A 24888-nucleotide genomic window follows, 5' to 3' on the forward strand; every position below is an offset into this window, starting at 1 on the left:
CTCTCTGATCCTCTAGTTAATTTATTAATTTAACTCTGTAGTGACGTGAGATTTGTAATGGTGTGAGATATTGAGTGTGCTCTAGTTTAGAGTGTGTTCTTAGGTTTTTACATTCTTTTACCTGAACTACCATCGAAAACAGTCTTCATCTCAAATCAGTTTTATGGTTCAGTTAATGTTTTATCAATGATTTGCTCAATATGATGGAACTATATCATCTGAATCTTTATAATCAAACTTACTAAATCTTAATCCCATCATGTGCCTTAGACGTATTGAGCTGTAAAGAAGGAATTTTGGAAAGAATGTGTAAAATGTTCTCATGTTATACTTCTTTTTATTCTTTTCTTTTTCATATATATATATATATAGTATTATTTACTTTAGTAGCAATTCTTCATCTCATCTCAAACATGGTAGCAAGTGCTGTAACAGGCTCATCATCCTATATTTAGGCCTATATTTAGCCCTTATCCTATATTTAGTATTGATTTACATACCTTCTTTCCATGCCCATTTTGATGAGAATTGAGCACATAATAAAACTAGTAATAATAATGATGATAATAAATACTAGTAAACAGTTCTGTGCCCAGAGTGTCACACTACTGCCATGTACAGTGGGGTGTGTAACATTTGGAGAATTTACCAAGCAGATTTGGTTAGAATATCGCATATGGTGCATTATCAGAATTGGGATATTTATAGAGAAATCAATAGATAAATACATTCGGCACTTGGATTAGCTCCACTATAGATTCCAGAGTTCTTTGCCCTGTTTCATGTCAAGAATCTTTAGTCATTGGGTTTAAATTGGCCTTTATAACTCATCTAGCTGTGTAAAGTCAACAAAGATACCGATTAACTCACTTAAATGGTTGACATGACTGAAGTCACAGCTTTGCACAGAAAACACTGTGAAGACATTTAAATCATGGTATTAGGATTTAGTTTTAAAAGCGTCAAGTCAGATGGAAAGACAGGGTGAGTGTCTCTTCATATCCTAATTCCTCTTGGTCAGCAAAGAATCATAGCTCACTTTTGTTTTAAGGACACTATGAAGTTAATTGTTTTTGTCAAATGTACCGGAGGTGAGTACACATGATGTCAATGCATTAGGATCAAGTGATGGCCATTTTAGGCCAGAAACTTCACTGCAGGCATTTATAGCACAGTTAACAGTATTAGCTTGCTAATAACTGGTCAGCTTAGTTAAAAAAATTAGATGTACTAGTATGATATGATAGAAAAAAGCGAAACGAAAATCCCTGGAAAAAAACTTGAGTTGCATGTAGCTCAGTGACATGTATGTTAGTGAAGTTGACATGTCAGTTATTTGATGACTGGTATTAAGTCTTGTCTCAATAGCTGAGGATGAGTATGAAATGCTGAAGAGCCAGATTTTGAAATATACCTATATTTGGCCCTATTTACCTATATATATCATAGATCGCATTCACAACGAGTTGAGCCAGGCTTTACAAATCCTGGGGACTAAATATGGCGGACGCACGTGAAAGAAAAACTGCCTAATCTTTTAATAGTCTCTCTGCCTCTCACACGCCTCCCCATGTGTCGTCCCAATGGAGCCAAGATTTAATGACTGTCCCCCCACAGGGACGATGTGTGGGGAGGCGTGTGAGAGGCGGAGAGACTAATAAAAGATTAGGCGGTTTTTCTTTCATGTACGACTGCCATATTTAGTCCCCAGGATTTGTAAAGCCTGGCTCAACTCGTTGTGAATGCGATCTTAGTATGCTGCTGTTGCTTCTGATGGCATGCTGATGGTCAGGTCCAATGGAAAGGGGGGGGGGTGAAAAAAACTACTCTTCTGATAGGCAAAGGTCTGTACTGAATCAAAATTTGCTCTAGATTTTTTGCCATATATAAGTTGCATCAACAAAGCTTATAATATTCAGGATTTTGTTTATGGAAGAGAAAAAAAGGGAATATTATGGTGACGATAATGAAGGTTATAGAATTGTTGTTGAAATAGATTTGTGGTTGCTATATGAGAAGAGATAAAGAGAGGGGGGAGGGGAGAGAAGGAGAAGGAGAAGGACCCCCATAGAGAGAGAGAGAGAGAAGTGTACATCAGGTGATACATGACCTCTGAGGGGGTCAGCTGAGGTCATGACCTCTCAGTTCATGTGCTCAGTTGATGTTGTTATCTTATGAACTGTGTGGGGTGATGTTGTCACATGGGAATACACAGAAGTTATTTGGCTGAACTCAAAGATATAGCAAATTTAGTTCATTTGATTAGTAGTTATGTTGATCCAATGTATCTATTAGTTATCCCAAGATATGCCTCCGATACTGAATTACTAGCACAAATGATAAAAGATTCATGGCAAAATTTGCCAGTTTTAAGTCCAGTACCAAGCAAGAATGAAGCCAGGCCATCAGCAACAAGTTTTGATGAAATTTAGGCATTTAATGAGGGAAATTGGCCATTGATAATTTTGCCTCACCAATCTGAAGTGATCAAAACTTTCAAACAATCACTAGGCTTACAGAAAGTTTTCTAAAATATTTACAGGGTCTTTCGATGATTTTTGGTAAATCAGAACAAAAATACAGGTATATATGAGGCTCAATGTCAAAATTAATTATGAAAAATAGTCAAATTAGGAAAAATATTTTAGCCTGCAATACCTTGGCAAGGCCTACAATACTTTCAGGGTTTCTATTTATTTTACCTTGTCCCTGTTCAGGTGCTTGAAATATTATTTCTCACTGTTTTACCAAGTTGATGGTGCTGAGCCATATCAACTTTGTTATCATGTACTAGTACCATCCTCCATGTGATTCCATTATAAAAATGATTTCTCTAGGAAAGGAGTATTGTGATTTTTTAAAGAAGTAATCTTGTCAGCCCTGATCCCTCTTTCATGAGTTGCTTTATAATTCTGAATGCTGTGTATTTATTTTATTGTCCATGTCCTATAAATTCTGTGTTTGTAGGAAATGGGAACGAGTGTTTCTCAACAAGGAAGTATTGAAATACATTTCTCCATGGGGGTTAGAAAGTGAAAAGTTAATGAGGCTTAAAGCAAGTGCACAGCTATATTTCAAGCCAAAAGCAGCCTCTGTTTTTTCCTTTATATTTGCTAGCAAGGGCAATTTGAGTTAATAAGCTGTGATTGCAATCAAAGTTAATCGACCCAGGAGTCCTGCAAGGAAGGAGATTACACATAAATGAGCAATGAGGTTGGAGTTCATATTATTAAAGAACTGATGCACCACACAAGTATCGATCTGACATTTTTGTGGTGTTGTGGTGAATACAGTTGTATATTTGTACATCCAAAACAAAAAAAAAGGTTGTGATTACCCAGTGGTTGAAAGAAGTATTGATTGATTTTTTTCACTGAATTTGACAATTGGTGGAGTTACCATATGATAAACCCTATGTTTATACCCCAAAGCTAAGAGCTAGGAGCTCCTTGGTTCACCCCCCCCCCCACCCCCCCCCCAGGGGAAAAAATCTGAAACATCACAGAGTCCAGTGGATTGGGCTAAAATAGGTATCAGAGAACAACAACTGTAATAAAAGGAAGGACAGATAACTGCCTACAGTGGTTTGCACATTATGGTTCAACGTAATTTGTTTTCTTCATACAAGATCTTTGTGTATTTCCTGTCAGCTGGATGTTTTCATTGTCAGGATGAGCAATGGAGTACGCCTCTTTTATAGACAATACATTGCGTATATTAATGAACAGGTGATGAGCAATTTCCTTTCATCTTTCATATCAGTTCCCCTTTGGAAAAATATCCTGAGTTTGTTTTTGCAGTCTGAGATTTTCAGATATTTGAAGGGATTCGTTATTGCTTGAATGAAGTTTATTTCGACTTTTTTTTGCAGCTTAATTCAGCACTTTGTTGTGGATGAATTCTTAGTTTGAGATGATAATGATGGTATCTTAACAGGTAAAATAAGTAGTTTGAGTGGTACAAACAAATGTTTCAAGTGAACATAATTCAGTAACCTTGTCCCATTTTGATGGCTGATCTCTTGTTTTCTTCCTTGATATAATTTCAGGAAGCAGATACAAACTGGCAAAGGCAGTAATGATGGTGGTAGTGCTAGCAACTTTGTCTCACTTATAGATCTGTTTTGTGCTTTTTCCTCATCAGTATAGATTTTTCATAATTGCAGGAAAAAGACTTCAAGCGATGAAGGTAGCAGCGTCAATGTTTTAACATTTAAATATCAGCAGTTTGTGAACTATCCTCGGCTTTTTCCTCATCAAGGAAAATTTTTATTATTATAGGAAGAATACCCTAAGTGATGAAGGTACTAGTAAAGTAGTATCAGTGTTTTAACAATAAAAAGTCAAGAGTCTTGCCATATAAAGGACTGTTCTGAGCCTTCTCCCAGTAATCTGTATGGATTCTTATTGCAGGAAAAAGACCTCGAGTGACGAAGGTAGCAGCATCAGTGGCAGCTCCAGCAGTATTGTACCCCATGCACTCAGCAGTCTTTTCACCCCAGATGAGGAGAGGAAGACCCTGGTAGAAACCATGGAAGAGGGTCAGCCCCAGGGAGATCTCAGGCAACACAATGGGTGAGTGGGGGTGTTCACATCAGAACTAACTTAGATTGGAAATGGTACATAGTGGGGGGGGGGGGGGGGGGGTCCATAGGACAGTAATAACAAGTTACAGTAATAACAACATTGAGTGACTGTCATAACAATGAAAAATCAAGTGTCAATTAAGAAAACCTATGTATTATTATATATAAGTATAGGTGCCAGGGAATCATTGTAAAATTTTTATTATTATACTAGTCAGAGTCTATGCTTGCACAATAATACAGGTACCAAAGTACAGTGTGGGGGAAGGTCAAAGCTTGTATCATGATCTTAGAAGTAGGTTAGCTGAATAAATAGTATTTAAGCATATTTGGGTAAGCTGCTTAAATAATAATATAATCATATTAATATAAGATAGATATGGAAGGGATAGTGTGATGCTCCAGAAATCTAACCAGACATGGGTATTAATTATAATTGAAATGGAACTGTTTATCATTTAAAACAATGTGTGGGCAGGATTTGTTTATAAAATCCTTAATATAATATTGATAAACAACCCACCTGACGTGTATAACGCAAGAGTTCAGCCAGCCTACGAGGACGTCATTTACCTGCCTGATTAAAATTGCATGTGTTGGTGACAAATCCAGGTGAAACGCGTAGATCCTGTTCAGTTTGTTCTGGAAGGTTGGACTCAAAATAAGCCATTCATGGTTTAAGATGAATTATGTTGTGAAATACTCTTAGTCTCCTGGAGGATTTTGTGGTTTTAAATACAGGATATTTATAAAAGAAGGAAATTTGCGTGAGTTATAATACACTGCAAGCTATGAAGAAAGTAGATCTTGGATATTACTGCGATAGTGTGTGGACATGGTTTGATGATTGGTAAGGTGCTAACATTGAAGTATATACTGTATTACCTTCTCAAGGGATTTTAGTGTTCAAAACACACGCGCACTTAAAGTCATGCACGCAAGCACACACAGAGACACGCACTGTCACATACATACTGGTAAATTTACACTTAGCATTGTTACAATTGTTGTTATGATGCATATAGTTTTCATACTCCATTTTTTCAACTAATTTAGTTTTGGAAACTTCCAAGTTTTGAGCCCTTGGCTTTCTTTTGGTAGAAGATCTAGAAATAAAAGTATTAGTTGTCTTTAAGTACATTTTTACGTCATGTATAATGCGAAATGTATCATGATATTTGGATGCCTGGGGGACATGGGATGGATTACTGTGCAGGAAAAAATGTATTCAGTCTAAGATCAATACTGTATATATTATGTATAATTATGACATCATTAGAATTTTTTGTCAAAATTAATTGTATTTGATCTTATTGAATTCCTAGGTCTGGGACCCCATCTTCTACCAGTCTGTCTGCTACCACAGAAAGCTCCTCCACCAATGTGACCTCTGCAAAAAGTGGCGACACCGTCTCAGAAGCGGAAGACGCATCGGAACACATCGATGTAGCGTTAGTCGACAATCATTCCACTCCCACCAGTGACCGAAGTTCCCTGGGGAATTCTCATGAGAAATTGGCGGGGAAATGTCCCGAAGATTTTTACGACATAAATAGGCAATCAGCCAATGACAGTGGAGGTGGGAAAAGTAGCACGTCACGAAGCGTTGAGAAGAAAAAGAAAGGGAATACTTGGTATAATGTAAGTGACAAAAGTAACGGACTAAAATTTTCATGTTTGAAGCTGTATCTGTTTGATTTTCAGGGACGTTTCAGGACCAAACTAAGAAGTCTTATCAATTACTATTTAAAACTGGATATTGTGCAGTGTGATATCAATATGGAAAATATATACTGATATAAAAAAGATGTGGGTATTTATATTGGATATCTTTCTATCTTTTAGTTTCATTTAAAAGTCCAGACATATATGTCTGAATTTGTGATATTTTAATATCTGAAAAGAACTGGGTTATTTTTTAGTGATATTCATTTCATAGTATGATTTCCATTTAAATTAATAAGGGTTATATTCATGCTGAAAGTATACAAATTATACAAGACAATGATTATGTGGAAGGAAATCATACATAATTGATTGGCATTTGATATAAAAATGGCTCAAAGTATCTCATTATAAATAATTATTATCATTGCCCACAGCTCCTGTTACACTAGTTGATCAAAACTGGGTTCCCATAAACCTATCCTTCTAGCCGGATCAATCTAACTCTGAGGGGATTCTTGCTAATTTGCATTGTCTCTGTTTTGTGTTAGATAAACATGAATTTTTTGGACTGAATTATTTGACATGACAAACAGATTGCCATATATGCCAAAAATGTTGCCTTTAGCTTTCTGAGATTGATATCATTAGTAACTAAGGAACAGCCAGACTAAGGCTCTGTTCTCACAACTTTTAGATCGATCTATCACCGCGGGGAGTCTCACTAGATTACTGTCAGATAATCCCCCTTAAGTGTCCGTCCCCGCCTACTACAAGCTTTAAGGGGTAATTAACTTTCACGTCCGCCCGGCTGACAGCTATTTAGCGTGAACCCCCAGGGAGTTAGGTCGATCCAATGTAGGTCGATCTAATCTATGAGAATGGGGTGTAAGACCCAATTCCCATGATCACCATCAATCTAGATAGATCAATCCAACTCTGTGAGTGCAATCAGCTTAACTTTCCAATGTTCTCATATAATTATCAGTTATTTAATGCCAGGAGGTGTGTTATTCAGTTAAGCTGATTGCACTAAGCAAGAGTCCCTACAGAGTTGGTTCGATCCACGCAGACCAATGGTATTTATGTTAATGGGGTCTAAGCCAGTGTTTAGGGACTTAATAATTTGAAAGATATATATTTCACAGTACAGTTAGCAATGGATCAGTGAGTTGAAAGCTTATTAGGAGGATGCACCATGTCATGGAAAGCTTTTGATCCATTAAGTACAGGAATTACTTAGGAACAAGAATGGGAACTTAATCATTTTGTTTATTTACAAACTTATTGATCAAGGATTGTTCTGATTTGGCTCTTGTCTGAACTGGCTTATGTCACAGAGGACATTGTTGTCCCTATGTGCTGAAGCAACAGATTGGAGAAATCAATTAAAAGGATTTGCAGTGACGTAGATGGCTTTGTTAGATTAAGCTATACATTTGTCGTATGATGTAATGGCAGTAGATTGCTCTGCTTACGTGATGCCAACATGACTGCATAACATTGGCAGAAAATGGTATGATGACTTTCAGCTAAAATGGAAAACAACTTTTGAATAAATAATTATAATGGGTTTTAAGTCTGCTGTTTGTGAACAGAAGAGTTAGACCTGCACTGTATTGAGTTGATCTCTCATTAAGTATTTTATATGAAGTGCTAAAAAATTAAGAAACGAAATGATGTGCACTTTGAACTAAAACGTAAAACTCTTAATAGTAATGCTACATAGTGATTGAAGAGCCTAGTACATATTTTTCAATCCATTATAAAGTCATGCTACATTTGACTTAGTTGCTTCTCTGTTGATAATTGTCTTAAAACTTAGAATTTCAGAGGTTTTGCAATGTTTTGCAGTTGTATAATGTAGCACAATATTTCAGGTGGTAAACAATGTGATAGGGATAGGTTCCATCTTTTTTCTCTATTCTAGTACATGATATTGATCATGTTTAGTCATTTGTCTGTTTTTCTCTCCCATTTCCCTTTTTCATTATATACAACATATGGATAAGTTTGATAAGTATGATTTGTGTTTTAAATCCATCAGGTGTTGAGCCCCACCTACAAGTCTAAGAGTGAAGATTTGAAGAAACTGTTTAAGGATGTTCCAAATGATGAGAGGCTGATTGTTGGTAAGATGGTGTTATTAATTATTTTTCAGTGGGGATTACACTTTGTGATATTAAAGATGCATACAAAGTCAATTTTTTGTCACAAAAACCAACCAAATGCCAGCATATAGTTTTAAGTAGTATAACTAAGAGAATTACCAAAAGGCATTGTTTAATTTTACCCGAAAATGATGTTTGAACAGATTTTTCTGCTGGCATTTTAAGCTGTATGTCAATGGGGCAGGAAAGTAGGTCACGGAAGTAGGTTAAATTTACAACCATAAATTGAAAGAAAGGAGCATTCTAAAGCTCTTTTATGGCTGATCGAGTGATCTATTCAGTTTATCCCTTGGCATGTCAAATTTACTTGAGTCATATAAGAATCTAGTAGAAGTGGTTTACATGTGTTACTGGGAATCCACGCTCCACTGATGCTCGGTTCGTATGTACCTTTAAGGTCGGTGATAGGGTTAAATACGCTTAAAATCGTGTTTTTGAGTTTTTTGTGTGTTTATATTAATCAAAAAAGTATCTAACGTTGGATGTAATAATTTTTATGAATTTGCATCGCAAAATGCGTCTTTTGATGAGTTTTTCAACCGGCACGCGCCCCAGTCAGGCTGACAACTAAGCCACGCCTCTGTTACTAAGGGCCGTTGCCATGAGGGGGTCGGAGCACAGTTAATGAGTTATAAGCCGATTACGTGTGCGGTAATAGGTCATAAGTCTTACATCAGCTTAGCAGCGAAGAAGTCTAGCTAGTACACTATGGGGAAGAGAAAAGTTCGTGTTAAAAGTCCCTTTCCAGAGGAAAGAAGGAAAATTTTGAGAGTAAGGCCTATGCGTGGCGGTTGGGGGAAAACCGGCCCTATTTGTTCAGTCGGATGACTGATTTCTGTATACCTAATAAATGGGTGAAAGAGTTAATCGAAACGTCTAAATTAATTGACAAATGAAAGAAAAATCGATAAAAACATAAATAAAAAAAGCTAAAAAAGGATACTTTTAGCCTAGCCTTTAATTTTTGCGATATATATCGTCGAGCGTATCTGCGACACGTTACGAAACCGGAAATGATTGTTGGTCGCCGTTTGCAAAAGGTAAATCTAATGTTGACAAAATAAAATTTTATTCTCCAAGATATGATATCATGGAGCTTGAGAGACACGCGAAAAATTGTGATTTGAATGGCCAAACAAGAGAAATCCAAGCAAAGGTTGACAGCATGATTAAAACAATAAAAATAAAAACGCATGCATTTTGCGATATTTGGAGAAAAACAATTTCAAAATCACTGATCAAGCGGGAAGAAAGAGTTCAAGTGTCCAAAAATGAAAATCACAAAAAGACCCCGAGAATAGTCAAGGCTAGCAGGTAAAAAGCAAATAGGGTCTAAGTGTCATGTGTGTAAAAATAAAATATTTATTCAAAAGCCTTCTCTCAGCAACTTTTACCGCTGAATCTTGTGCAGCTGAGCGTCTCCCCTTTATCTTAGCTGGCATTTTGAGCGAGACCGCTCTGAAGTAATCACTGGATTTTTCCGTTGATCTGACGACTACCAAGTGCCGTGCAAAATAATCCTGCAGCGTTACCCGTCAAAAAACTCGTATCAACACAAGTGACGGACACTTGCTCTCGACACAGTTTTATCTGATCACTTTGCCGATAACAAAGAAGGAATCTCTCAGGTAAAATTACTCGATTGCCGAGGAAGAGCCATTGAAACGTTCAAATGCAACTTCACACCTCTTAATTGCGGTTAAACGTAATCGCCTTTGTTAGCGCTTCCTTCTACATATCCTTGACACCCTACTGGGCATCACAAGGCTAGGGCCCTCTCCAGAGCTGTCAATCAAAATGGCGGCACGCTTACATGCCTAACGAGTGGTCGGAAAATGTAACAAAAGCACGATTTTCTGCCCCTTCAAAGCACCCAAACAAAATATTTTTAGATGACAATAAGCAATGGTTCCAGCTGATCGTATAACCGATAACAGGTAAATTTGCCAGCTAAGCATTTGACTAATAAGCCCTGTTAACCAACCTGTGAACGTTTTTGGCTGTTTTAACAGCTTTCTATATTGACGAGATAAGTGAATCGCTGCCAAGTATATCTCACTATCTGAGCAACCGATCGTTACAAAAGTTGCACCTATTGTTGTTAGGAATGTGGACTACAGCATGATATCAGGGGTTTAAGAGAAAATTGTTTGTTTGAAAGATATCGCCTTTTGAAGTGAATAAGCCATTGAAATATGGGGTAATTTAACGTAAAAGATGATAAAATCAAAAGTAAATAGTTTAAGACAATTCCCTGGTACCGCGCTGAAGTGCTTTCACCCAGCTTTATGAGGCCTTTTGAATCACTTGAATAGCTGTCTTGGTTATAGAGAAAATCCCAATACCGAAAACGGCATTTTTCCCCTCAAATTGGCGCCAGAGCGTCATCCGTTGGACACTGTACTTAATCCCCGTCTTTAATTGGCCTTTTGGGAAGTTTGTTTTAATTTTTTATAAAAACTTATAAGCCCAGGGCTTTGTTTCTATGACTTTGGTCCTTTTACTATCACCGGCCTTAAGTTATTAGAAAACATGCAGGGATCTGCATGAGTTGGGGGGTTATTGTTTAGCGATAAGGGTAAAACGTAATGACACACAACATGAATTCATATCACTGTGCATTATAGTTTGACAGCTGAAGAGAAAAACAGCCATATAAATTAACAATATGACTCTAACAATAAATTATTTAGAGTTAGCAAGTGGTATTCAGCTCTGTAATTGCCAGCCAGCAACTGCAATCAGCTCCAGTATTTTAAGGTCAATGTGGCTTTGTTTTGAAAATAGAATTTAGATAATCATTATTTTCTAAAATAATTTTTAAATATTAAAAAAAAATATATTAATTATTTTTTAGATTACTCCTGTGCCCTTCAGAGGGACATCCTGACCCACGGCAGATTGTACATCACACAGAACTGGATCTGCTTCTATGCCAAGATTTTTGGCTGGGAGACTGCGGTAAGACACCTGCAGATTACAAATGCATGCACATACACATGCATGTATGCTCGCACACACACACATTTACACCACTGTAGATTTCACACATACACACACACACACAAACACATACACACACACACACACACACTTTGTACATTACACATACACATCACTGTAGATTTTATGTTCAAAGTATTTATAACCTAAATTTTTTATTCACCCCCCCCCTCCTTTACATGAACATGATAGCTTTAAAGACGTCAGACCAAATACTTGGCAATTTGAAAAATGAACACATATTTGGGATGAATAACTATGTGTACATGCCCTGGATTGCGTTTCCATTCCAGATAACAATCCGCTGTAAAGACATAACCAGCATGACCAAAGAGAAGACAGCCCGTGTGATACCAAATGCCATCCAGATTATTAGCAACAATGAGAAGTACTTCTTCACATCGTTTGGAGCCAGAGACAAGTCGTATTTGATGATGTTCCGGGTGTGGCAGAATGCTCTTATGGACCAGGTGATTATCTACAGACACTTTTTTAAAGGGATGTGTAAAAAAGGAAATTGATGTCATGATTTATTTTTGGTCTTGAATCCAAAGAAAGGTGACAGAGGGTTCATAATAACAATAATAATGATAATGATTATGATGATGATCATGATGATGATCATGATGATGATCTTCTCTGTAGCCAGTGACAACCCAGGAAATATAGCCTAATTTACAAGAATGAGCTTGGTCTTCCTTTCAATTAATTAAATTTTGTATTTTCATTAAAAAAAAAAGAAGAAAATGATTTTTATCAGGATAATGATGATGATGATAATTTTCCCCACAGCCAATGACAGCCCAGGAGATGTGGCAGTGGGTTCACCTCAGTTACGGAGATGAACTTGGTTTGACGTCCAGTGATGATGACTATATCCCACCAGAAGAAGAAACTCCCAATACTTTCATCTCCAAAGATGCCTTGGATGAGGGCGGGGAAGAAAAGGTAATGATGGATATTGTAGTTGGATTTGACGCTTGTTGGCACTTAAAGAAACTTGCAAAATATTTGATATTTGACATTGTGTGAAAAATTTATAGAAGCATTTGACACCTGATAATGCTGTATGAAATTGCAAATATTTGATATTTAATAATTGTGGATAGTATTAAAAAGCATTTTATGCTTGATAATACTATATGAAACAGCAAATATGAAACAAATAGAGTGCAGTCCCCAGGGAACTACAAAGAATGTTGGACCCAGTGAGAGAAAATAGGTGTCCATGCTTTTTATTACTCTGAAGTTTTGTTCACGCTTTGTCCAACAGGTGGTGTGGGAACACAGAGTAGAAAACTAATATAACTGGAAAGAAAGTGTGATAGAGCTTCTGAAGCTTTATTCCTCAGCTTTTTCCAATCATTGTTACATTTTTTACCTCCTGACCATGAACTTTTTAATGCTTCCATTTTACTTCATAAAGTGAGGGCAAGGTGTGATTACATCTTTTTTTATCATTTTTGTGATATTTGAATAGTTGAAAAATTTTGCTCGGGATTTTTTACTTCTGTCATACTCGCCATCTGGTACCATTGATAAATGATTAATTGCAATCTAAATATATCTGGGAATGCGTTGATTTCTATTATAAATAGACAATTAATATGTCAATACATGATTAATAGGTTTTCTCATAGATATCAGAAACAAATATCAGAAATCAATATGAACACATGCATAAGAATGAAGTGACATGTGTTAATCAATGGGTCATTATACAAATGAAAGCAAAACAATTCATTAACAAGTAAGGATGTATATAATGCAAGACTTGAGCATTTTCATTGGATTTTCTCAGATCTGAAAAGCTTGTTTGGTTTGTGTTGGGAAACCAATACCAGGTGAATTCAGACATTGACTTTCTTGGGTTTGTTGTTTATCTAGTGAATTTGGCACACGGAGAGTAAAAATGGAGGGTGCATTCAAGTGCAGTTTATCACGAATACATTGTAAACTGCCCTTGAATTTCACTCAACATACAGAGTATTGAATGCTTTTTCTTATGGCCACATACTCCTAAGTGAATGAAGTTGATTGCAATATGTTGTAGTCAATATATAGGCCTTGCTATGGACTTTGTGAAGTGTGACATGACCTCAGTTATGTTCTATGGATGGTTGTCACTGATACAAGATCCCTTCAAAACATGCCTGAATGGTGGAAAAACCATTGCTTGACTCTAGCTTGGTCCATCTTTAGTTTTATCCAATTATTGTGTACATTATACTGTATAAACATAACTGATTCAAGACCATATAAAATCCAACCAGAATGTCAATTCACGTGAATGTGCGTAGAACTGCATTGTCGATACCGAGTGGCCGCGGTTCTAGATTACCACTGAAGTATTGACGTATGAACACTTTGTAATTCGTACTCACCCCTTGTGCCTCACTGTGGGACTAACTAAGTAAGTAGCTTTTATTAACAACAAAAGGAGGATTTTACGGAAATAATCGGATCAGGTTTCCTCGTTAAGACCTGATTACATGTGTAGTAGACAGTGAGAACTTGTTACTGTGGCAGTGCCACTCTTATCATGACAGGGTTGATGGCATGAGCTTCATGTGTGATATGCCTGTGCTTCAAACTCAGGTTAGCAAGGAGAAAGTAAGTGGAGAGTTCCATGGTTACGTTGGTTTAATGGTTACCCTTTTCAAAGTACAGATCTGTTGTTATTTATGAAATTATCTGTGGAATGACACTTGAAAAACAGAGGGCATTGGTGGCGAGAAAGGCAGTTTGGTGGTCAATACATAGGATGTGTGTGATGTATAAAGTTGGCAGCCCTATAAGGTAACCTCTCCACTGACCCTGTACATGTAGGAGCTGGTATTTTAGCTATATTTGTATTGATTAAGATGAGGAAGTATCATTTTAGGGGTTGATCCATCATACCACTTGGGGTTGCATCTTGCCCATCATGATTTCATGCTCATGTTCAGTTTGATTCAAATATTTTTATTAATACTTATATTTGTTGTTTGCATGGTTTTCTGGATTATTCCAGATTTTCAGTCTTGACTTTGATCGTTTTCAGTCGTCATTTTGATCACCCACTAGCCCCTATTTACATTTTCAGGATTGTCAGTTTTTACAACTTTCACCCATGTCGGTTGTCACAAAAACTTGGATTTAGCTATTGGGTTTTGACCTGTGTATTGAACAAGGTCCTTGTGCAAATTGACATTGAATCAACCAGGCCTGTTTACTTCTGATCAATAACCTTTTTTAAACAAAAAACACCGAGCTGTGGCCACTATAATTTGGTAAGCCATGTACCTTTTCTCCACCCAGACTGACAATCCAGAGGACTTAATGGGGAAGATTTCCCCAACTGATGCTGTCTCTATGACAACCACAAGTAATGAGGATCTATATGACCACCTTGCGCCACCCTCACAGAATGGCCTGATTAACCTGGGGATGGTGAAGGCCGCGTCCTTCGATAACCCGGACATGCCCACTGACTTTTCTGACGACTCTGAGGAAACGGAAGGTATGTGTCAGTAAAAGTATGAAATGGTTTGTTTAAGCCTAGATTACATTTGAAATGCAATGCCTGTACGGTACACTTATATTGCCCGTGATACCCTTTTTGTACAGCGTTTGAGCGGAGGTAGATGGTGGCCATGTGAAATCCCAGGGAATCGTAAGGATTTAAGGCCGTGTAATGTAGACATACTCGGCGTAGCCCGTAGCTCCTTACAATTTAAAAAAAAAACATATGGACAATTTCATGGCATGGCGCTCGTGTAAATGTAATCTAGGCTTTAGAGATGACACATCAAGCCATACTGTAGACTTTGGCAAAAAAAAAAAAAAAAAATAGACAAGGTCTTTATACATGTGCAATGATATTGTCAGTAGAAGCAAAGAGAAATCAGGTGGAAGTGAAGTGACCACTGGCACCTACAGTATTTCCTTGGTTTCCAGGGGATGTGGTGTGTACATGTAGTGAACACAGGGGGATGAAAATCATAGATGAAGTCTACAACATCTCTGTAGACCAAATGTATGAGATGCTGTTTACAGACTCCAAGTTCTTCAGAGATCTTCTAGACAGGCGGAAAACATTTGGTAAGCTGATAAGGAAAGTTTCACGATGGGCTGCCCTAACTTGAATGAAAACTGGACTAGGGATTCAAGTTCTTGTTTGTTTCAAATTACACATCTTTCTGATTTAGTTTTTCAGAGGTAAATCTGTCTTTTACATAAATAAATTTTGTCTAAGGACAGAGATTAGATATGTATCTAATACGTGCAGTAAGGCAGTGTGTATTATGTATCTCTGTAATTGCAGTGTTTGAACAGATTAATTTGTCAACAGAAATGTAACATCTAAATGTGAGAATATCTAAGTAGACGTTTATGATGCATAATTGATTGTGACATCCTGATATCCAGATTTGGTGCTCACGCCGTGGCCAGATGATGCAGATAGAGATGGTACAAAGATGAGGATGATTTCCTACACCTTAACCCTCAATGCTGCCTTTGGGCCCAAAACCTCCCCAGCCACAGAAAAACAGGTAAATTGTGTAACAAAATGACCCGTGTTTCTGTCTGGAAATAGTAATTTATTTATTTATTTATTTATTTATTTATTTATTTATTTATTTATTTTGATACACTGTCGCTGCCAGGGATATGGTAAGAGTTTTTAAAAAAGAAAAATGTAAGAGCACCCAAGACTGTCAATTTATATATGTAATGTCTAAATATCTCAGTCAGTTTCAGATTGATGAGGTATTTCATAATAGGCTTAAATCCGATTTTGCTGAGTCATCTGTTACTTAACTCTCACATGTAGCTGTATTCAACAATTATTTCTTTGTTATTTTGTTTAAAGGGCTTTATACATGAAAATCACTTGCAGCTCATTTTGGCTGCCTTATGATCTTATTTACAATGGAAATAATTTCTGTTAAATTAAAAGTATTTTAAGTAAAACAAACTAATTTAAAGAAAAAATATATGACATGTGTGCTGCATATAACAAACATTTTGGGTCTGTTTTTCCCAAGGGAGCTGCTATATTTAAAAAAGCACTCTCCTAGCTTCAAGACACATGTGCCCGGCTTGTTACACTGACAATGATTGAATTTTGCTGCAGTAACTGAATTACAGAATTAGTATTATATGACTTATCAGCTTTCTTTGCTTGAATCGTAGTCATCATCATGAATCCTGTGGCTACGTAATTACCTCATCACTCTTGCTAAAATATCACATGTAATAAGCTTGAATAAGAATAATTTTTACATTAGGCCCCATATTTCATGGTAGTGATAGTTGGTTTAGAAATAGTCCATTGTACTGATATATTGTAAACGAAACAGGATTATTGATTATGATACTTTTGGAATCTGCCTTAAGCCCAAACACAGTTCTTATTATTACCCCTTTGTGTCCCTATTTCTTATTCCTACTTCTATTAGTCTAGATACTTTAAGCTTCTTCCGGTCATATATTAATTTTTTCATTATGTGAGTTCATATTATTACCCCTTTGTGTCCCCTGCAATACATGCAGTTATTTTTTCCTACTTCATTTAGTTTAGATACTGTAAGCTACTTCCTGTCATATATAATTTTTTTCATTTTATGAGATTTGTTTTTGTTTTTTTTTATTGTCATGCAAAATGGCATGTTGAATGTATAAGAAAGCTGTTTACATCCAGAGCATAATGGGTTCATAAGCCAGTTTCATAACTTTAAAATTGCATGTACAGTAACATGATATTGAATGCAAAGTTTCTAATTGTGTCCTTGAAGACGGGAAAAACAGGATGAGAGTATTACATTATAAAGAAAAACATGATGATGGTGCAAGTATAACTTAATGATTATGAAAGAAAGAGGGTATTGTATGTGAAGCTTAAGTAATGTTTAAATCATGCAACAATTTTGAATTTTTTTTTTTTGTTCCAGCTGTGGCTTCCAGAGAGTCGTCCAGGTGCCATGTATCGTATAGAGTGTGAGTGTATCAACAGTGCCATTCCCTATGGTGACAGTTTCTATGTAGTCAACCAATACTGTATCACCCGTGTTCACCCCCACCGCTGCCGACTGCTGGTCCATAGTGAGATACGGTATAGGAAGAATGTGTGGGGGCTGGTCAAGAGTAAGTCTTAGTGTGCTACATCCCAGCTACTCAGAATTCTCAGTGATGCTATGGTATATACAGGGCTTAAGTCCTAAATATAATCTTTGTGTAAATGTAATCTCTCTCTGGCCATATTCAGAACAGTGGACTTACTAGTCTGGGGGTCAAATATGGCAACCCACTACAAAGCTTGCTGCTAATAGACACTGAATAGATTCCCCCTGGGATAGTATTCAAGTGGGTTGGCCATATATGACCCTCGGGCTAGTTATTCCACTGTTTTGAATGAGGCCAATCCCTCTCTCTCTCTCTCTCTCTCTCTCTCTCTCTCTCTCTCTCAGTTTGTGTGTTTGTGATCCTTATATCTTGTTAATCACTATTACAGAAGCATAATAGAAAAGAAATGAGAGTACCTTTTTTTTTTACCAAAATACAGAACCACACTGTAATATTGACTTAAGGCATTGATATTTTAACATCAGCCAGTCAATACAAGATCATTTTATTTTCTCAGAGGAACTATCATTAGGGTAAATCACAAAATATGCCAATTACAGGAATTGAGTGTTTCTTTCTATTTCTAGATATAATTGACAAGAATTGCACTGCTGGGATCAAAGACTACTTTAAAACACTCGGTAAGATAAATAATTGCCTATAAGAACTCTGTGTAAATTAACAACATTGTCATGTAAATCCCTCTTTTAGTTCAAAATTTTTAGTGTATGTACATGCTGTCATATTTTTTTTATTTTCATAAATGAGTGGAAATTCATGCTGGTTGAAACTCTCATTTGTGATTCTATTTTATGAATATTTATTCTTTTGAGACCAAAATTGTCACAAGTTGTATGTTTATGTTTGAAGGGAGCACGCTTTGATATACTAAATAAAGCTAGAATTAACTATGATCAGATTGATTGGGAATATTATTTTTCAAAAGAAAAATCTTTTTCCAGTTACTTCTAGTATTTAGTACACCATATACATTTTGCTTCATTTTAGCTTTCAGTTGTGTCCAAATTAAGTGTGCGATTTTGTCATGACATTAAAAAGAGAAATTATTCATAAGTCATATTGTTCTGAACTTTCTGTTCTTTGCCCACAAACAGTCCAGTGCCTGAGGGAAGAATCAGAAAGGCCCGGTGCACCGTTTAACATAGAACCTACGCCATCCAAGAAGAGAGTGAGGCGGCGGCGACGTGCGCACAGTCGAGCCTCAGAGGTCCCTGCAGCGACATCTACAGTTGAGACCAATCACATCACAGTTCCAAGTCCTGTCTCAGGTTAGTGATGCTGTAGCTTAAATGCAATTAAAAAAGATGTTTCCTGTGTGTGAGATGATGAATTTGGTTAAGGTGTGGCTCTTTAGTAGGCACATATTCTTGTTTTGAGTGCTGTCTGTTATGTGAACACTGACCCTGTGTTTAATATCAGTAAAATTGTGTAAATTTGTTTTGTTTGCTGGCCATATCTTCCGTGTTGGCCCGGAAGATTCATAGACCCTGATGGTCACTAGGTTATAATACAAGTTTTTGGCACGTTTTCATGTTAAAGAAATCTTAGTCACTGTCTAAGTACCATATTGTGGGATAATATATTGATTATTGCCTGCTGTTAATAATATGTACATGTGATGCTTAATTCTCAGCTGCTGGTAAAGCATAAATTCAGGTTTTAAGTTTTCTTCATCATTACCATTCAGTTACGATAATCTTGTTTAATAAAGACTTACACCCTGGTTTGAAAATAATATAAGCAGATATCAGGTTGCTCAGTTAAGTCACAGTGAACTGTGTTTCACGTTTAATTTGGTGAGTTTAAGACTGTGTTCCCATGCCTAGATCGATCTAACTGGATCGACCCATCTCCAAGGGGTTTCTCGCTAAATTGCTCTTAGCTTAAGCCGCTTAGATATCTGGTGCGCCTACTGAAGCCACTAAACAATAGTTAATTACCCTTTAGCAGCTTCAGTGGGCGTGTGAGACATCTAATCTGCTTAAGTTGATAACAATTTAGCGAGAATCCCCTTGGAGGTAGATCGATCCAAAATCAGCACTGTAGGCTCTGGGAATGGTCTCTTAAACACAGCCAAAATTTGTACATGTATGAATGTTTCTCTATATGTCTCTTTTATCTGATAAAGCATTTCATGTTAAGTAAGAATTTACTTACTGTCAGTTTGACTTATTTAAGTAGAACCTAGCCCAGGTGCAAACATGTATTAGTTTGCTTTTTACTGCTTTTATTTATCTGAGATAGCTTATCACGCTTGGTAAAATTTGCGTGCAGTTAGATTATTCCAGGGTTTACTGCTAGTCATAAGATTTACAATTGGATATTTTGAACACGTCACCATTTAAGATATAACGTGATATGGATAGATATCTCTTCACTGAGGTTAAGAGATTGAAAGCCTTGATATAGCATTTACTGGTGTATTGATTATTAGCAAAGGAAACTTTCACTGAGGAGGGAGGTGGCCAATTGATGGTTACAAGAAGATGGTTTCCTTCTATCAACTTCCAGTCTGAAGGGAAACAGGACTTAAATTGATATTGTTGTTTAAACTATGGAGAATCACAGTGGTTTGATATATTTATACTATCCAATTTGTACTAGATTTATTGAATTGTTTTTTGATGTATTTTACTTGTTAGTTATCAATCTAAAATATATAGTTTGGTTGTCAGGGAGTGGTTTTTGCTTTGATGTTCAAAGAGATGTGACATTGTTTGACTTTGATCTACAAACAGTAGTGAGTTAAGATAATTTTACACTCTATTAAAACAAGATTGATAAATTGTAATATTATCCAAAACATATACTGTCTCAACTCTCGTAAAATCAAGTGAGATATTGCAGGATTTGAAAGGGGGGGGGGGGCAGAACAAACGTCAGACTAGGGGATATAATTTATAATAAACTAGGAAATAAATAAACACAGTCAGAAATGAATGAAAGCTGACAATTTATCCATGATGGATATACAATATTATGGCATATTATGTTTGTTTTCTCTCAAGTTCTCTTGAATAACAACACTACAAATTCTTAATGTTTTGCATGTCACTTATGTATTGCTTTCTAACTACATTCCCAGTATAGTAAATAGAATTTCACCTTCATCACTGAAGAGTTTTATACAGATTTTCAGACTATTTCAAGTTGTGTATGCACCACAGTGTTGACAGCTTCATTTTAGGCTACCAAGGATGATTTCCTTTAATGGAGTTATTTTATTTATTTATTTATTTATTTATTTTTTATTTTTTTGCTGATGTTGATCAGTTTTTAAACCTATAAACAATGTATATGTAAATATAAATTTTACCAGTTAATTATCTTGTTCCAGCTCCAGGGACAGACCTGGACAAGTTCATGAAGACAGATGTGGAATCCATGGTCAAGTTACTGGCTGTGGTGTAAGTACATTATGGCATTTGTAGTACTCTTAATACAAGCAAAACCAATTGGTCAAATTTCTGAAACTGTGTTTTATTTATAAGAGGATTACAAATTGAGAATTCTGAAAGCACAATTTTGGTTGAAATTGTTAAATATTGGATAAAGGGTGGATACATAACAAAATATGATACCATACCATGCCATGCCATGCCATACCATAAATCAGTTGTGGTGTATATCATAACTGTGTATTACAGGTTATCAGTACTGTTGCTGTTCAATGCCATGTTATTCTACAAGATGTGGACTCTAGAGGGGGTGGCCTCCAACCTGTATATTGGGGACACGGAGGAAGAGCTGGCACACCTCAGGTAGGCATAGAGATTTTTTTCTGACTTTAGTGGTGCAACTCTGGAAATTAGCACCAGTGGAAATTGCAGAATATTTAATTTTATAGTATGTTGCCACATGAGCTAAAAGGTTGATTTTAAAAAACTCAGTGGTGCTCCCTTCCCTTGTGCAGAGCAGGTGCCCTACCTACAGTGTGTAACATGTGACACTTTGTTTTGCAGTTACCTATATTTAGTTGCTTTTTCATTGTTCTATATATTACACTTATTTAACAAAGACATTTTTTCACAATCTAGCAGTTATCCGAAGTCACAAGAACAGTGGGTGAAACTGTTACGTCAGCAACAGCACTTACATGACGCGGAGATAGACAAATGGAAGTCCATACTGGACACTTCTGTCTTATTACTGGGAGAGGTGAGCTACAGTATCATACAAGAAGTTGGTTTATACATCGCACGCGCACACACACACACACACACACACACATTTTGACACAAGGTGACACTAGTGGGCTTGATTTGGTCTTAAAATGCAATTTAAGAACACAAATAGTCTTACAGATCTTAAAACATGAGTAAGACCATTTCTAGTCTGACAGCCAATTAAGTTGTCTCCCCTTACACATTCTCCTATTGTGAGCAAAGGTGTCCTCTATTGTGAGGGGAGGTATCCCCATTGTGAGGGGAGGAAACTGCTTGACCACTTAAGTAGATGTTAGATCATTTTTGATCTTAAAAGCAGATTCAGTCCATTTTAAGACTACTGCTGTAATGATTAAGATCGTGTAAGATCACTTGTGAACTTAAATTGCACTTTAAGACCAAATCTAGCCCACTAGTGTGAGTCACAAGTTGGTGCAGTTCTGCTGACATAACTAAGTACCCTTCTTTCTTGCAAACAGTGCTTAATTATAACTGTGTCCAACTCTGCAGCTAAACTTGTGTGGTTGTGGAGTTACTCATAGAAGTTTTCTAGTGTTTTTATTTTCATGAAAGGACAAAAGTATTTTATATCTTCAATAATGTCATGAGATGTAAGTAACAAAAAACATTTTAAAATCAACCTTTAAATCTTGAACTATTTTCATTTTGATTGATAAACACAATCACTGGAACAATGTGCAGTTCAAAAAGATTCTCAGAATGACCTTTTTTTTCTCTTCATAGATGAAAAGCAACTTAGAAGTCCTGCAGCAGAGCCTATCAGCAAGGTACAGTTCCAAAGTGGATCAGCCAGCATGAGATGTCTTTTCCTATTGAATAGTTGAGCAAAAGGTGATCAAAGCGAACCAATAGTATTTGTCGTCTCGGCACATGCATGGATCTCAAGTGGCTGGACCAAAATTGGGTCCCATGCAAGCAACCTTAAAAAATACAGCAAGTTCTGAAGAAAATTTTGAAGACCCTACACTATATAGATGAAAAATAGGAACCATCAGCCTCTTTTCTAACACTGGCACCGTTTTCACGTTTAGATAGTAATGTCAACACCTAAAAGGAAAAGGAAAATAGACATATTTGATCTCCTAATGCACTGAAGGTGGAAGGATTTAAAGTGATGTTAAACATCATTCCTCATACCGGTATGTGTAAAGCTTCAGTGCCCCATGAAGTGTTCAAGTGATGTTTGTGATGTCCCATATCAAGAAGTTCAGTTTTTGAGGATGAGATATTTACTCATATTATAAGATAGGAAATGCAAAATGTGCCGCATTGGCCCTGACATGGGGATGTGGGGGAAAAAGTGAACGAATGAAGAGTAGTGAAAATGAGTATAAAAACTGTGCATTAGTCTCTTATTTATTGAATACTATAATATAAAGAGTCATTGTGATATAGCACCTGATATAAAACGATCAAGTTTAAATGTGTTAGTGTAATGTACAATGCACTGTTCCCAGTTGTTGTCAATGACATTAATGAGTAGGTAGACTGGGATTCGAAGGGCATTATGTCCAAGTTAAAAAAAGTCCTGCCAGCAGGAGCAACAAAGGGCTGATAAGGATATTTTTTCAGCTAATAAGCTTCAAGAAATCCATTCTCTGTCAGCATCCCTAGTAGATGGGTTACTTGTACTGCAATTTATCTATTGCCTGAAAGGAAAGGTCTTGTTAGTTCTAGATTTATTGTGTTATAAAAAAACTTACATTATTGGCTTGAAATGGGATTTATTAATCCAGCTAGCATCATTGTGATGTAAACTGATAGTTTACCATGTGTAGCTGAGGAGGATGCCACATATAAGAAATACTAAGGAAAAGGAAAAGAAAAAAGTTCAAATCCTGCCTAAAAATAGTCCTATGTCCATCAGGAGGAGGCTTGTGTCTTAATATACTAGAAATCACAAGACGTCCAAGCGTGTTGAGGTGTTATAGATTTGAATATAGAATCTTACATAGATCCAAAGATGTAATGGCATGATTATTTAGCCAACTGAAGAAATTGTGTGAAACATCTGAAGTTAATGCTTTCGGTCCACTCTGAAGAAAAGTTTGATCTGGGCTCTATGAGTAGAAAAAGAACCCCACTTGGAAACTGTTGGCTATGCATCTTGAGATGTTTGTAAGGTACCTGTCCATTAGTGTTGCAAATATAAACCTGTATAATCATGCTGTCTTTAATGAGCATGAAGTTAAGGAATAGGCAGGGCATTCTACTCAACATGCTAATTAAGATGTCTCTCTTTCTTTCTGTCTCAGAATGTCTAAAATTTAGATATTTGCAGTCAAACTTGATGAACTTGATTTTTTTTTTTTTTTTTTGTGATCTCGAGCCCTTTGCCATGTCATCTTCTATTTGATGTTTATATTAATAAGAAGAATTGTAGCTGGCCAAAACTGTAGAATGTCAATAAGATGTGGAAACTTGAACTGTCCAGGCAGGTTATAAGCAAATCGCACCAAAATTAAAATAAAAGTTGGTATATATAGGATACATTACTTTTCTTTCAGATTCTCTTCAAAATGACATGCCCACCACAATTGTTAAATGAAAACATCTTGTAAACATATAAACAATGTGGCACAATCATAAGTATGAAAATCAGTATTGAGATAACATGAAGATATATGTAGATAATCATAAAGATATGTTATATACTGTTTATGTAGTTGGCAATTGCTGAATAGAATATTCCATTTAAAATGTATTATATTATAAAATTGTACTCTTACAGAGGGATGCATGACAAAATGCTGGTTTTATGTTGGATAAGAACTGAAGTTTTTTCTCGAGTATGATTTCCAACCTTTTGCTGCAGTTGAGCTGTCATTCAGAAGACAAAGAAATTAAAATATTTAACTTGTAAATAGTTCCAATGAAAAAACGATCAACTTTGTAAAAAAACGGTAAAGTTTAATTTATTGTAGTTGCATTTTTTTTTCACTATATCAGTATCAACAACCAGTTGCAGAAGGTACAACTTTCAGTGTCTGTTGTTACAGTAGCTCTTATTGGTTGTGAACACGAGATTGTTATAAGGATGAGTGCATGAAAACTGAATGCCATTTCAAAATGGGTCAGACTCAAGAAAATAAAGAAATATTTAATAACTACATTCGTGTCTAGTTCTGTTTTTAAGGGAAAACTTTGT

The 24888-nt window shown here is 36.3% G+C and overlaps 1 protein-coding gene across 6 annotated transcripts in view; it reads left to right on the plus strand.

The window, feature by feature from the left end:
- The window catches only part of LOC106177376 (protein Aster-B), a 37579-nt gene extending 12729 nt beyond the window's left edge, over nucleotides 1-24850 (plus strand). For 3 of the 6 annotated variants that reach the window (XM_013560124.3, XM_013560126.3, XM_013560125.3), the window contains exons 2-17: nucleotides 4413-4574; nucleotides 5911-6226; nucleotides 8298-8382; nucleotides 11279-11382; nucleotides 11718-11894; nucleotides 12217-12372; nucleotides 14725-14926; nucleotides 15364-15507; nucleotides 15835-15959; nucleotides 17361-17553; nucleotides 18120-18173; nucleotides 18648-18821; nucleotides 20891-20960; nucleotides 21201-21314; nucleotides 21591-21711; nucleotides 22464-24850. In XM_013560124.3, the coding sequence (XP_013415578.3) occupies nucleotides 4413-4574; nucleotides 5911-6226; nucleotides 8298-8382; nucleotides 11279-11382; nucleotides 11718-11894; nucleotides 12217-12372; nucleotides 14725-14926; nucleotides 15364-15507; nucleotides 15835-15959; nucleotides 17361-17553; nucleotides 18120-18173; nucleotides 18648-18821; nucleotides 20891-20960; nucleotides 21201-21314; nucleotides 21591-21711; nucleotides 22464-22538 (2272 nt within the window). In that variant the 3' untranslated portion in view covers nucleotides 22539-24850. Of the gene's footprint in view, nucleotides 1-919; nucleotides 985-4412; nucleotides 4575-5196; nucleotides 5436-5910; nucleotides 6227-8297; nucleotides 8383-11278; nucleotides 11383-11717; nucleotides 11895-12216; nucleotides 12373-14724; nucleotides 14927-15363; nucleotides 15508-15834; nucleotides 15960-17360; nucleotides 17554-18119; nucleotides 18174-18647; nucleotides 18822-20890; nucleotides 20961-21200; nucleotides 21315-21590; nucleotides 21712-22463 lie in introns of those variants that run through there. The other 3 variants (XM_013560127.3, XM_087018265.1, XM_013560128.3) reach the window with 3 other exon arrangements.
- The last annotated feature ends 38 nt before the right edge of the window (nucleotides 24851-24888 follow it).

This window comes from Lingula anatina, chromosome 7, assembly GCF_051362555.1.
Source record: "Lingula anatina isolate TDL-2025a chromosome 7, LinAna3.0, whole genome shotgun sequence".
Taxonomy (NCBI): Eukaryota; Metazoa; Brachiopoda; class Lingulata; order Lingulida; family Lingulidae; genus Lingula; species Lingula anatina.